We start from the raw sequence: 15,859 nt of genomic DNA, 5'->3' as shown, positions 1-15,859 counted from the left end.
CGAGTTAAATGAACATTTTTTACAGCGTGTCATTAACACTGGAAATCACAGTCATAATTAAAAGGCTTACAATTTACAATTTAGGGAGAATATCTTCTTACAGTGTTATTATAGTCCACATCTGGATCCTCAATATGCATACAGTGTTTGGTCAGGACTACTGGCTAGATTTCCATGACATTCTCTGTGCACCTTTGTGGACCCCAGGCGATGGCCTCTGCTGATCTAGTGACACCATTTTGCCATATTTTCAACTTGCTAATGCTTCTTGCACAGGAAAAAAACAAAACAAAACTTTGAGCTATAAGCTGTTGTGCATACTTTTTCTGCACAAGCGACAAATGGATGTGCATAACTTTTTCTTTGACATTTTCAAGTTGCACACAGGAATATCTGGAAATATAATGGGCAGATTGCCATGAAGCTCACTAATGCATTTGCATTCATGCTACCTAGAGAATGGACCCTACTGATTTTGGTGACCAAATGGCCTTTTTTATAGTGCCACACAGGGCCATAAGACAACATTTTCAATTGCGTACATACATGATATGTATGCAGTTTATGATGAAACTTAATGTGGCCAGCAAGGGTTACCCTTAGGCCAACATACTGTACAACTTTTCATTAGCTAATAAGCAGATTCTATGATAAACTCTACACATTTTGGTGAAGTCTATGACTTTTCCTCTAGCACCAACCTTAAGCCAATTTCCATTGGAGTGGGAGGAGCAGTGCAGATTCTAGGGCCTTGACTGCTTGCAGGGTTTAGACTTGTTGTATTGTTTAATAGTTTAGTTTCTTGTGTCAGTGTGCTTTTATTAATGTTAAAAAAAATCCAAACTTTGTGTGTGAAGGTGTGCATTCATTCCTATTGCATATGCATCATTTAAACATGAGGTTCCCAAAAAGTGCTGAATAAAGGGATTGGGAGAAGACTCCCCCTCTGTAGCGTGATCTTGCAGTATACTGTACAGTATAGCGCTATCAAGTGAAATGCTGAGAAATCAAAATGCAACTCTTCACACTAACACTACTCATGTCTCACTACTGAAGCACGGTGAGCCAATTCACTGATATAAACTTTGCGCTAAACTTTTTAATGCTTTAGAACATCAAGCTTGCTTGTTTGGAATAGCTTCTCATTCTCTCACTAGTTATGGGTGTAGATCCATTGATTGGTAGCTGGCCTTTATTGAGTGGCTACCCTATTTTGTATTTTCTTTTAACTGTTATTCTGATGTGCACTGCCAACTAACTTAATATGGTGATTTTTCTTTTAGGGTTTCGGTTTTGGATAATGGAAGTCTACGGATTTCCAATGTTAGTAAAGTGGATGCAGGCCTCTACACATGCGTTGCCAGGAACCAGTTTGGCGTGGCGAGCAGTGCCGGCAGCCTGTTGGTTAAAGGTGAGCAGTTCTTCTGTTGGTTTATCTTCCAACTTTGGCACTGGTTGCTTTCAGTGGAAACTGCTTTTGATTCTGCATCGTGGTTTGTAAGAGGGGATTGGTTATTTCCTAAGGCTTTTCGTGTTAATCTGATGGATTAGTGATACCAGTGTAGGCTTAGCTATTCATTCTGCCCTTTTTATAAACACAGAAATAACTTCTGCATTTTAAGTCAGACACAGAGCTACTCTAAATGCTACTCTTCATTTACATGACAGAGATACTTCACAATTAGTTGATTTTCCGTGGTTAAGATTTATTGCATTTCTATGTGTTAATGTTTAATTCATACATTTTGCCCATGTGGCTAAAAGTCATCCTCAGTTTGTTTAAGATTTGAGTCCATTTAAATTACATTCTTCTGCAACGCAATGAATTTTCAAGACCTTTCTAAAGAGCAGAGTCAACAACAGTGATCTATTAGAATGCCTTTTGCTAATTCCTTCTCACAAATCTTGAATTGCAAATTGGTTCGTATACTGTTGAAACCCATCTCCACTTTCTCTTTTTTTCCCAAGCCGTTTTGCCTGTAAGAAGAGCCTTATCTATACATACAGTATGTGTACATTTCTAGCCAGTATTGGTTGACTATATTCATGACATTTCTCCAGTACCAAGTCAGAGGTTTAAATACTGTATTCACAGTCTGCAGTTCATCCGAGGGATGAAATACCAAGCATAACAGAAATTCTAATGTAATCAATTTATTGAATAGTAGAAACCCAGAATTCTCATATACCAACATTGTCAACAATTCTTATTCTTAATCAAGTCAAAACAGCAACATAATCTGAACATAAAAAAGAAGAATGTGATATGTAAGTAACCCATATCGTCATCTATGATGATGGAAGGAAAATAAAGGAATATACTGTAAAGATTAAACAATTGCCACAATGACAAGACATGAAAACACATTATTGTTTCATACCAAAATTGTTTCCTCCCCATATTTACGCATAGGCTACTGCATGTTATCGCACCAAGAAAGAAAACACCGTACTGTAGGGACCAACATTTGCTGTCAATCTTTTTTTTTAAAGATTTGTTTTTGGGCTTTTATGCCTTTATTGATAGGACAGTAGACTGACAGGAAATGGGAGAGAGATGGGGAGTGACGCGTGGCAAAGGTCATCCGGATCGGGATTCGAACCAGCGCCAGGCATCCATGCCTATGTGGCAATGCCTAAGTGGTATGCTACCAGCGGGCCCCTGCTGTCAATCTTAACATGAGATTAGTGTAACAACTGTGGGATGAGATGGTCAAAGCTTCAGCAAAAGCCCCTCTCTTGTTTTGCATGCCTTGTGGCAAACTTTCCTGTGGCTCACCTGAAATGTACCACTTCAGCCACGTCAGTTCCCCTCAAAGGGGAAGAAGATAAACAAGCCAGCTTGTTTTGACAGAGCCGAATATAGACCTTTACTCCCCCTGACATGCTGTGTCGGCTTGCCTGTCCATTAGATGCTTATGACATGCATGCATAATTCACAATGGGCCTGCTGTATGGTCCTCTCAGATCATTCTATACTCTCTGCACTGTGCTGCTGTTAAATGAGACACCCAGTGGAGACAGACCAAAGATTATGTTGATGTGCCACACGCTGAGGTTGAAATAGGATTGGCTCTTTGTCTAGCCACACACACAAGCAAATTATAGACTCTGCTCTGACCTGTGGAAATGTTAGATCCCTCCTTTTTTTCCTTTTCTTTTTTTCCTCTCTCTCTCTCTCTCTCTCTCTCTCTCTCTCGCTCTCTCTCTCCCCTCCCCCCATGAGTCTTTAGTGATGCATCCAACCATGCTTCAATTTATGAAAATTGCCAAGAGGGATGTAATTTAAATAACTGGAGGAAATGAAATTAATATATCCTGAGATCTGTCATTATGTTGTGCTTAACACCCACAGCCAGATGATTTTACCAAGCAGGTTCATGACAGTGTTTTTTTTTTGTTTTGTTGTTCTTGACAGTTGAAATAACAAGGGAACTATGTGTAGGAACCATGGACAGCCTGTGGAGGAACCTGTACATTATATATAATGCCTTTTCCCGCTGGGTGCATTACGCCTGCCCTCGTAACCCTGTCCTGTTTTATGACCATGTGTTCCCAGAGCCAACGGTGATCACCAGTCCAGCGGGGCACCTGGATGTCACAGTGGGCGAGAGCATTGTCCTGCCCTGCCAGGTGGCTCACGACCCCACGCTGGAGCTCAAGTTCACCTGGTTCTTCAATGAGCAGCTCATCCACTTCGGAGCTCACGGAGGCTATTTTGAGAAAGTCGGCAGTGTGAGTGCCTTCGTACCATCTTGCACTCTTTTCCTGAGGTTATTTTTCAAAGCCCCTCTCCGAGGGAATGAGAGGGGGGTATGTAACACAGATCATGTATCATGGTGACATGGTCTGCGCCTGCTTCTTGTAGTGCATTGTTGCAAACTTGCTATATTATAGAATTTAAACATCTCATCCATGTGCTCTCCTGTCTTGAGCTATAGAAGCTGACGATTTATTTTGGCTAAAGTGTGTTGTTGGCTGTTTAAAGTACTGTATAGTACAGCACTTGCAGTATCAATGTTTGGCTCTACCTGTCCTGACCAAGTCTCTCTTTAACCCTGCAAGGCCCAGCGTTGCTTTTTGGCATTTTTAAAAAAATGTTATAATTAGTTTTCCTGTTCTTTTTTCACATTAACACCACCATTAAATCCTATTGTTTAGTATTACAATGCCATTGGCCACGATATTTGCATATAAATACCCCCCACAGAGACTGACATTCACACCTCCCAGAGAAGTTGAAATTCCAGCATCTGGACGAACAACATCTCACTTTTTAACTGAAGCTATTCCTCACTAAAACATGAGGAGTAAAATGCCTGTAATATTTTTTTTCGTGATCATTAGAATGTCAAGAACACGTGCATATGTTAATATTGTGAAAAATATCCCCAAAATGCAAATTAGAGCATGATTTATGATTTATGATTTATGGCTATAAAACCTTACAAAAACATTATTACATTTTTTAAATTACATTTTCCTGTGATTAGGACTCCTACAACACCATCTGATTTTTTTTAATTTTTTTTGGCCAGTAGAAATTAATTCGGGTCTTGCAGGGTTAAAGTGTTCCAGATGAGAGCCATTCAAATGATGATTTCATTTCACCTGTCTTTCGATCTAGCTTTCTATCAACCGTATCTTCCGGGAAGTACAGTATTGAATTATTGTTCATTATGAATAATATCAAATTCGTTGTTCAGCTTTTTTCTTTTTTTAGAATCAACAAGAGGGTTGTTACGCTTGATACTACCTCCTCTATTGACAAAAGCAGCCAAGGAATTCATGATTCAATGCTCAGTCATGCGCTAGATTTGATCATCTAGCACTAAATATATTTCTCTTTTAATTAGGAAAAGCAATTATAAGGTCCTGGCTTCTCATCACCTCAGCTTGATTCTGCTTTCACTCTGATCACGAGCAGCGGCAAGTGCTTCATAATTGTGTTTACCTCCACAGTTCAGTTGAGCACTTGACTGTGCACCATACACTTGACATGATGTTGACATGTTGTGGTTGGGAAGCTGGTTACTCAGGATTTGTGATCAGGCTTCAAACAGTTTAAATTGACTTTCATTATCTGTTTGGCAGAGGCTAAAACAGAGATAAGAGTAATTTGTTTGTGAGCAGTGTCATTTGTTGGTTCCGTTTTTCGGTTCCCTTGTAGAGCAAACTTAGAGGAAGCTTTTCAGTGTAAATTAATGAGCAGATGAATGCATGGAACTCTGTTTCTAAGATACTGTAGCCTTAATTATTACATGTCATTGCAAAATCATTTTAATAAGCTGGTACAGCACAGGCACCAGTCAAGTACTGCCTCCCCCTTCATATCAATTCTATACACTTGGGATATTTGTTATTTTTATAATAAGTAATAACAAAACACACTGTATATGCTTGCAATATTGCTAGCTTTTTTTTACATGGGGAGTGGGTGGGCTTGACATGTCTTTATGTATCAAAACAGCATAGGCTTTACATATTGTAGCACCTGGAGAAGATGAAAAGTGACTGTATGATACCGTCTGGCCACGATGCTTATATGTAAAGCGCTTTCAATGTAAAGGTGCTGCGAATTACAACAAGTCCCTGTTTGCTGGGGCAGGGGGCAGAGTCTTTCAGATCTGTCTTACTAAATGAATCACTCCCACTCTTGCTTCCCACTTTATTACAGCAAAATGAAAATCTCTGTGTTGCAGACACAGCCCCTTTATGAGAGTCTCACAATATTACATGGTGGCTTCCTGAAGGACACTGGCAAAATAAAGCTGGAGATAGAACTAGAAGTCCTTCGCCCCACTACACTTAAATGTGTCAATTTAGAATAAAAAGAAACAAGTACAGTTGTAAATGTCATTAATAACTATTTGTTTGCCATAATGTTGAGGACTTTTGTGCAGCTGTCAATCTGATGGGGCCAAAGCTTATCGCGAAGTTATTTCAAAACAAGCATAAGCATTTAGACATCTAATTTGGCCAAACATGAACAGAACTTGCCCTCTGGAACTCTCTCCCCATGGAGATTCGCCAGACGCAAACATTGGTCTCTTTCAAGTCCGCACTGAGGAGCCACTTGTTCACTCAGGCTTTTGGCAAATAGTTATATTCGCTATAAAGGTTTTTATTATTTATTATTATGAACAATCACACAAACGATCTGATCTGACGTTGTCCTTCTACATTTTGCTATGTGCAAGATCTACAGAGCAAACTTACTTCCTTATTTACTCTATGTGCTGAAAATAGTTTCCATTCAAATAACAAATATCAGCAAAAGCATAAAGTTCATTAATAATCATAAACTTGCATTTCATCGCTACTTTTGAGTGATGAAGTAGGGCATTGATTTACTGGGTGGGGAAAACAGAGATACAAGGTTTCTGCCTGACAGTAACAATATGCAGATGTACTGTACTGTACTTGAAGTGTTTAGCCATCCATCTATCCACCCACCCTCAGTGGTGTAAAGTAACTAAATTTACGTACTTTACTTAGAGCCCTGTACTTAAGTATTTGAGGTATCTTTTACTTTACTTGTATTTCCAATTTTCAGTACCTTTCATTACTCCACTACATCTCAAATCCAAATACTCCACTACAATTATTTGAAAACTTTATTTTCAGGTTACTTTGTAGATTTAGATTATTATCACAAAACATACATTTTAACCACTTACTGTAATAGCAGATCTACAAGCTCACTATGTGTCTCGAAGCGACGCATTGTGAGCTTATAGATCTGCCATTTTCAAAATATTTGTACACATTTGAAAACATTTTGATCCCAATACTTTTGTACTTTTACTCAAGTACACTTTGAATTCCGGACTTTTACTTGTTAGCACCCACACCAAAGAACGTATGAGGGTGGATTCCCCATTCCGCCAATGCATTTCAATGAGAATGAAGCGGTTTCATGCCAGTAGAGGATTTCTGCAAAAAAACGCTCCATTCTCGTTGAAACACATTGACGGAATGGGGAATCCACTCTCATAGGCACTTTGGTGTGGGTGCAGCCTAACAGAATATTTCTACATTAGAGTACCTTTTCCACCACTGCCCACCCTAAAGTTCCTTATTGATAAGACACCATCATACTCCTTTGAGGGTCGACCCCTCCTCCCTCTGACTCCCGGGGGTGGGTGGGTGGATAACAGTTAGGTGTCTGCTGCTCAGTGATGTCATTTTGTAGTAATCCACCCACGAGGTGCTTGGGTGGGTGTATGGCTAAAATTGGAACATGTTGGGACCTTTAGTGTTGAGAGGAAGAGCTTTAATGATTTATGGCGCTCGTCTGCTTTAGCCTCATCAGATACAGTACAGTACAGTACAGTATTTGATAGATGCATGAAGCCTTGATTCCAGTATGTGAAACATTAAAAGTGCCGACTGACTGAGTCACTGAGTGATGGAAATACAGCTGAAAGCACCTGAACCCACTTTAACCACATTTGTCTCTGGTACTATTGGGAAACGTTCTCCTAGAGATCCATGTTAAAATACAGAAAATGACTCCTAACAATAAGAAGTCTACATTGATAAACAACTAAAATAAAAGACTGTTTCTCTAGTTTAACCTTTTGGTCATGTTGACACAAGAAGAAGTTGTATGGAAAAGTGAAACACCCCTCAACAATTTCTGAGGAGTATTATGTTTATCCTGGGTGGATGGTGTGTGGATGGTGCAGTGAAATCACTTATGTCAAATCATTACAGTATTCTTGATGTTATCCTTGATGTTATGTTATATGTCTGTCCATGGCTGGTTTTGTGCTATCCCATCCATGGGTGTATTAAAACACTTGAGTGCTTTTCCTGAACTTCTTCGGGATTTCAGAACCGGGCGGTAGTGTGCCTATCCGGAACTAGTTTGGGATTTATATCATAAAACCTTACCGCACCGTCAAAGGGACCCGATCCGATGGTGAAAGTTGAACCGCCGGGCCGTTTCCATTGGGTGATGACATCATCGCGGAGAAAAATAATCCCATAGAGATTCATTCATTGTGCTGCAAATAAACTACTTTATCTAAAAAATAAAAAATAAACGTTTGGATCGCAGAGAACCACATTTTCTCATGGCAATATAGCAAGACAATGATCAACTGCGTTTAGCATTGGCTTCTATACATGGTGAAACATAACAACATCCGGGTTATGGGTGAAAAGTGTGAAGTGACCCAAAACTAACACATTTTGACTCTGGCTCTTCAAAATAAAAGCGCAAGTGGATGGGCAAAAATAAAAGCATCTAAAGTGTTGCAGCTGATTCTTTGTGAGGTTTTGATATTCTACGTTTCTTAGTCCATATGGTAGTATTGTAGCTTGTGGCAGGTACATTTTTCAAAACGTGGTTCATTAATACAACTGTATCTACCAGGTGCTTGGTGCAATGCAGGCAATGTAGTATAGGCAAAGAAAAACACCTGCATCATATGCTTGATGAAAACATGGCAAGTAAAGCATTGAAACATTGTTCAATACAAGTGAAAATCATCCCACGTGCACGCACGCACACGCGCACACACACACACGCACGCACGCACGCACGCACGCACGCACGCACGCGCGCGCGCACACACACTTTGTCTCAAATAGCTACAGGATGAAAAACTAAAATCAGCACTGGGATAAAAACAGTATAAGACCCAACTATGGAAAAGAAATAGTTTAAAAAAAGCTGACATGATGGAAACAATCAGGAAAAAAGAGTCCCACGTTGGGGGAAAAGAATCCTTTAATGGTCCATTGTTTTTAAATTATACAATGCTCAAGTGAATATTTTGTCAATGTAGCCCATTCCTGTCAATCAGTCAAGTCAAAAAGTCAGCCCGTCGGTCCTGTCAAGCATTCCTTGCATTTTATGGCATGGATGCACTGCTGCACAGCGTTTCACACTAGACTACAGTATGCACAAACCTACTCTGTGTGTGCTGTACAGATAATGAAAACACTATGTGCACTTGTAATGAAAATGTTATAATCCTATATATCTATAAGTACCACACTACTTTTGCTGCAAGTATGAGGTTTTGTAAAACTTTTTTCAGGTCTTAGTTGGTTTAAGAAACCATCCAATGAACATTTATGCCAGGAAAAAGGATCAAACATAGTTTTGAAAATCATTCCATCCATCATTAAGACATTTTAGCGATGTCTTACGATTCTGAAGATAATTTGTTTCTCTCAAAGATTTCCCTGGCTTTATGCATCAAAGTAATTATTGAATCTTACGACCTGTTTCACAGTAGCCAACTTTCCAAATGAGACATAAAATTCAACACAAGCTGTAGTCCAAAGCTAATAGAGCATCAGTTATTGAACGGATGTCGCATAAATGGGATGAGATGGAATAAAGGGATCTGGCTGAAAGGAGCCTTTTAATTCTACACAAAGAAACTCCTCATAATTCAGCAGGAACACCTGCATTAAGTCATTTGTCAAGTCCTTGGGTCCTCGCCATAACCTTTTCTTCTATTATTTAATCAAACAAATGCCAAAATAAATCACGATGGCATTGCCCTCATACTTGCAGTGCTTTTATTTCATTTTTGTAATTACTGAATAGCGAGGTTGTGACAGGTTGTACATTTTGCCCACACTATCTACCCTTATGTGTGGACTACTTTTCCTTTGTGGATCTACCGCATGTGGATTGTTACTTAAGTTTATGCCTTATGCGGACAACCTTATGTGAACCTGCCGTTGTCCTTCTACATTTTGCTATGTGCAAGACGTACCGATGTGTTGCCACACTCTTGCGGCTTAATATGTCTAACCTAATGTATGTACTGTACCTGCTGCTTATTTATCCTCTCTATGTATACAGTATACATAGATATCTTAAATTTTCCTTTCCATCTGTAAACCTGTGATGTGACAACATAACTGATTCTGATTCCTCTGATTCTATGTCGACAGCGCTCAGCGGGTGACATCATGATCCGCAACATTCAGCTACGGCATGCTGGGAAGTATACATGCGCCGTTCAGACCAAGGTGGACAGTGTCTCCATTGCTACTGATGTGGTGGTCAGAGGTACAGTATGTCAACTCAGCCTTAAAAGTAAACACCTTACAGCAGGGGTCTTCAACAGGGGGTCCGGGACCCCTAGGGGGTCCTCAGAGTTACTACAGGGGGTCCTCCAAATCTTTGTGGTATAGATTTTTTTCCCTTTTTTATATGAACTACTTGAAACCCAGCGTCCATATTCTGAGAACTTTAGTCAAAAATAGCAGATCTACAAGCTCACAGCGAGGCGTTGTGAGCTTGTAGATCGGCTATTTTCGGCAAAGAGGTTTGGTGTTGAGGGGAAAAAGAGCAGACTAAGTACAGAGTGAAAGGTCAAGTTTATTAGGAATTGACAGTTCAAGTGGTTAAATATCTGACAGCACAATCATCAGTGTTGTTTGGATTCATGTCAATTTGTGTTTTCAAACGATGAAACTACGGTATATGGAATCTACGAAAAGGTTGCAGGGGTCCCTGCTTCATCTCTCTCTCAACTAAGGGGTCCTTGGCCTGAAAACGTTGAAGACCCCTGCCTTACAGACATAGTGTGTTTCTTTGGTTGATCTTCACCCACTTTTTTACCTCTGTAAATCTGTGGTGTGACAATAAAGCTGATTCTGATTCACTCTGACTGAGTGTGTACATTAAGAGATGATAATTGTTGAGACCAGATCTAAAATCATAAAAGTTAATCTAATTAATCTACACCGACTTTGATCCGGTATGTTTTTGTGGATGTGAAAAGTTGTGATTTAATTGCCCCCCAACACAAACACTTAGTAAACAGGTGGTGGTATTGTTTTTAGTTCAATAAAACAAAGTACCTTAAGAAATTGTAAGCAGCTGTTACATCCCTGCGATATTGCCTGCCTAATCATTCTATTACAGCAGCTGTAAGCATGAGTAATTATACTCCCATTATGCGTCTCTTGTATTACTCATCCGTGCATTTATATTTTGGGCATGTGCCGTAGCTGACACTTTTAGCCAGAAACAATTACAATGAGGGCAAGAGTAGTTGCAGCAATATCCGTAATGTCACTGTCAGTGTGTAAAAACTGTCAATTATGGCCTTCAGGGACATGCAGAGAATGTTAGAGAGGCAGGGGCTGACATTTCTAAAACTGCCTTTTGGTAAAAATATTGAAAATAGCAGACCTCCAAGCTCACAACGTGTTGCAGCGCGATGCGTTGTGAGCTTGGAGGTCGGCTATTTTCGGTTCTTGATAACACACTAAACTAAGCATAAAAAAGGCAATACTGGAGATGTGGCGTAACGGCATGGATTTCTACCCAGAGAGGGCAATTCACAACATAAGATGCTGCATTCAAGTTCAGGAGAGTTTGGACATGGCACTTCTCTTGAATGCTGCCTTCATGTATGGCATGGAAAGAGGGCATTTGCATTTCTTTCACCATAGTGAAAACAGCATTCATGGTCTGGAGAGGGCACTTTTTACAGACTGTTAAAAGGGCAGGGGCTCAAGCCCCCGTTCATGTCTTTGTGTGCATGTGCCTGATGGCCATCTAGGTCCCCCCGGCCCCCCTGTGGAGTTTCAGGTGACGGAGATGACAGAGTCCACGGCCTCTCTGTCCTGGGGGCCTGGTCTGGACAACCACAGCCCCATCCTCAGTCACACTATCCAGGCAAGAACGCCCTTCTCCCTGGGCTGGCAAGCTGTCACTACAGGTAGGAACATCCCTGAATTGTGTTTAGCCATTGTGAAAATAACACTATTGACTATTGTGTACAGTATCTTCTTCTTTTCCTTTCGTCTGTTCCCTTCAGGGGTCGCCACAGCAAATCATCTGCCTCCATCTCACCCTGTCCTCTGCCTCCTCTTCTTTTCACACCAACTAACTGCATGTCCTCTTTCACTACATCCTTAAATCTCCTCTTTAGTCTTCCTCTAGGCCTCCTAGTCTAGCAGGTTCCGACGTCAGCATCTTTCTACCGATATACTCACTATCCCTCCTCTGTAGCCTACATGTCCAAACCAGCTTTATCTCCAAAACATCTAACATGTGCTGTCACTCTGAATGACTCGTTTTGATCCAATCCATCCTTGTTACTCTAATAGAGAACCTCAACATTTTAGTCTCTGCTACCTCCAGCCCTGTTCCCTGTCTTTTCCTCAGTATGACTGTCTCTAAACCATACACATTCCAAACTGCTTGTGTAGCCTGTATGACTTTACTACAACTTAAAGAATGATATTATCAATTGGCATAACCATATACTCCTATTAGAGTTATGCTGGGGGGTTTTGTTTGGGCTAATTATCAGAAGTGCTAGGTTCGACTAGGGAGCCAGTAATTGTTTACACCAGAAAGAACACCACTGCAAACATTTCTACTATTCGGAAGGTATGAAATGCAAACACTTCCTTTTAATAACAATAAATGTAAAGATATGAAATAGAAAAAACAGATATTCAAATACTTTTTTAAACCTTCAAAATACAAAATACAACCCGGGTGATTCAAAACAAAATAAAATCCTAATTGGCCAATATCTAAATTCAAAGTTCAAATTCAAAGTGTCCCTTTAATCTCTGTTATCACTGATGTGAAATCAGTATGATTCCCAAAAGTTCAGTTCAATTCACACCCCTAGTGGTGTGTACTTGACTCAGTCCCACTGCACTGTGGATGTGCAGTGGAGTTGGTTTTGTCCTACCACACTGTAGAGTGAGCTGGATGGGTTTGGAAATCGAGACAGTCGGTGGAATTTATCTTCAGTCTTCTGCATGCAATTATTCTCTGTTCTCCGGTTCTGCTGGTTCGTCTCTGTGGGTTTAGCTCGCCATCTAAAGTCCAGGATCTTCCAAGCAGTTTCAACAGGCTCCAAAAAACCTGACCTACAGTAGTAAGTCAGAGTATGCACTGTCATTGTATGGCATATAGAGAATTATAAACCAAAGCTAAATAAAACATATCTTCTTGTAATTATCTCTCATCATCATTTCACATCAATTGGGAATTACTATTTAAACCAATAAACATCAGCTTACTGTACAATTCCATTGATCAAAAACAAATAAAATAAATAATCAAATAATCTGGATCAATACAGAACAATTCTTTGTACCAAAATAAAATAAATATCTTTACAGAAATGGCATAACACTGCTACACCAGGATCAAACATGTTGCAATGTGGCCTGTACAATGCAATGGCAGCCTCCATTAGTGGGTGCAGGGCAGGCTGCCTGTACACTCACATGCTGTAAAAATTAACTATACACAAAAGTGCATTTCAGTATTCATCAAGTACAGGAAGAGTGTGTACACTTCTCCCAATAAACATCCAACTTGTAACTGCTGTGCACAGATACAGTACATCTAACATCAACTCAGTTCATTCATTCACCATGTCCCCCTCAGCTAGCATGCTAATTGTTTGTAGCATCAACCAATGAACAATCCTCACCATGCTGGTTATCTCTCTTTTCACATCAAACACGACGGATGGACCCTCTGGCTGGAACCATATGACTTATCTCTGTCTAAAACAGTAGCTAGACTGCTTTTAGCTGGACTTTTATCACTTTTATCAGTTTAAAACCAGGTAATGGTTTGTAGCTGCTCTGTGGCTGCTCTCTCTCTCTCAGGTGTGGCTTCAAAAGGAAGTGTCATGGTGCTGCACATAGCACTATGCTCCCTCAACAGGAAGTGTCATGTTACAAAATAAAAGTACTCAGCTTCAGAATAAAACAACTTAGTTGATGTCTAGTAGTTTTCACATTGTGCTTAATCATACATATTTAACCCATTGTATCCTGTTAGATGGTGTTAAATATATTTCTGTAATATAATCAATATGTTGGCACATATTTCCTTTAGGACACATATTCAGGTTTTATCATGTACACAGCTAATCACTGGGTTACACCCTCCCCCCCTGAAGCTATGCACGTCCCTGTGCATTGGAACGGCTGCTTGGTAACAGGTTTAAGGGATGGGCTGGGGTAAAGATCAGGTCTTAGTAAAGGGCTGAGGTAAGTTTCAGAGTCTTTGGTTTCCATTAAGGCTTCAGTGAAAGCGGTGCTCAGACCATGGAATAGGGACTGGACAACTGCTATCAGTGGGTTCCCAGGGGTTGAATACTGAAATCTTTCAGGTACTCCTCTGTTCCTCGTTGAACGTCGGACAGCACTGGCTTGTCCATCAGTTTCAGCATCTTCAGCTGGCACTGTATCATCAGTTACCACTGGAACATTCTCAATTTCCGTTTCCTCTTCTTCCACAGGAACATCCTTTGTAGGAGTTTGTGAAGTTTCATCGGTAGGTAGTTCCTCTTCAGGACACGAGTCTCCTGGTAAGTATACATCGGTAGGTTCTGTAGTGTTTTTCTCCTTTTCAGGTATCTCATCAGAAGTAGAGGGTAAGTATTCATCACCAGAAGCGGCTGGCGGAACATCAGGTAAGTCTCCCACTTCAGGTAGGTAATCAGGTAGGTCGTTGTCAGCATGTGCCACTGGAACTCCCTCAGGGAAAGCACTGGCTACTCCCTCTGGAGGGTTGTGTTCAACAGTGGACACTGGCGTACGTTGTGACTCAGTCATATCTTCAAGGGTTGGATCAGAGCGGTTGTTTGCTCTGGGAATTTCATGGATTGTTGTAAATCTGGTGTTATCCATATCAGGCTGCTCACTGAACCACTCATAAGGAACTTCATCCTCAGCGTCTGAGTGTACGCTCACATCGTCAGGTTCTGGAGCAGACGCTCGGGTTCTTGGCTTGCGTGGTTTTGGCAACTCAGGCTCCTCTTCAGTCAGTGGGAGAGATCCACATGGAAGTAGAAGGTCTCTATGGAGAGTTCGCAAAGGACCATCTTTGTCCTCTGGTCTCAGAGTATAGACCGGGAGATCTCCAGCTTGCTTCACTACCACATATATGTCCGACTCCCATTTATCAGCAAGCTTGTGCTTACCGCGTAGGCGGACTGCTCTCACCAACACTCTGTCACCAGCTTCTGGCCTGGAAGCGGTTATGTGTCTGTCGAATCTTGTCTTGTTCCTTTCTGCTATCTTTTTGGCATTAAAGGTGGCTATCTTGTAGCTCTCTTCCAGATGTGCCTTGAGCTTCTGCACATACTGCGAGTGAGACTTGTATTCACCATCTTTCAGAGGTAACCCAAATGCCAGGTCGACAGGCAACCTTGGTTGACGACCGAACATTAGTTCATAGGGTGTGTAACCTGTTACGTCATTCTTCGTACAGTTGTACGCGTGCACCAGGGGTTTCACAAAGTTTCGCCATTGCGATTTGTCTTTGTTTTCCAGCGTTCCTAACATACTTAGCAACGTCCTGTTAAAGCGTTCGACAGGATTTCCCCTGGGGTGGTACGGGGTAGTACGTATCTTACGGATACCAGCAACCTTGCATAGTTCCTTGATAGTACGTGACTCGAAGTCCGGCCCTTGGTCACTGTGTAAACGTTCTGGGACTCCATAATGGACTATGTAGTTATCCCAGAGACATTTCGCAACTGTCTGGGCCTTCTGGTTTGGTGTTGGGATGGCAACAGCGTATTTCGTAAAATGGTCTGTTATCACCAAGACATCTGTCGTATTACTTCTGTCAGGCTCTATGGACAAGAAGTCCATACAGACAAGCTCTAGTGGTCTGGTGGATATTATGTTGACCAATGGTGCGGCTTTTTCTGGTGGTGTTTTTCTTCGAATGCACCGGTCACAGGTCTTGATTTTTCTTTCAACGTCAGCTGCCATCCTCGGCCAGTAGAATCTGGTTCTGACCAAGTCTAGGGTACGCTCAATACCTAAGTGACCCATATCATTGTGAAGGCTTTGAAGAACAACAGCTCGGAGCACTTCAGGT

At 41.0% G+C, this 15,859-nt stretch overlaps 1 protein-coding gene across 1 annotated transcript in view; it reads left to right on the top strand.

The window, feature by feature from the left end:
- Positions 1-15,859, top strand: part of cntn3a.1 (contactin 3a, tandem duplicate 1) — a gene marked incomplete at both ends in the record, with an annotated part of 119,490 nt that overhangs the window by 84,739 nt on the left and 18,892 nt on the right. Inside the window, 4 exons of the mRNA XM_080732658.1 lie at positions 1,284-1,411; positions 3,560-3,735; positions 9,925-10,042; positions 11,547-11,705. Coding sequence (XP_080588784.1) covers positions 1,284-1,411; positions 3,560-3,735; positions 9,925-10,042; positions 11,547-11,705 — 581 coding nt within the window. The remainder of the gene's footprint in view (positions 1-1,283; positions 1,412-3,559; positions 3,736-9,924; positions 10,043-11,546; positions 11,706-15,859) is intronic.

Source organism: Nannobrachium achirus (genome assembly GCF_963921795.1).
Source record: "Nannobrachium achirus genome assembly, chromosome: 9".
NCBI classification, from domain to species: domain Eukaryota; kingdom Metazoa; phylum Chordata; class Actinopteri; order Myctophiformes; family Myctophidae; genus Nannobrachium; species Nannobrachium achirus.
This window is presented reverse-complemented; position numbering and strand designations above follow the sequence as displayed.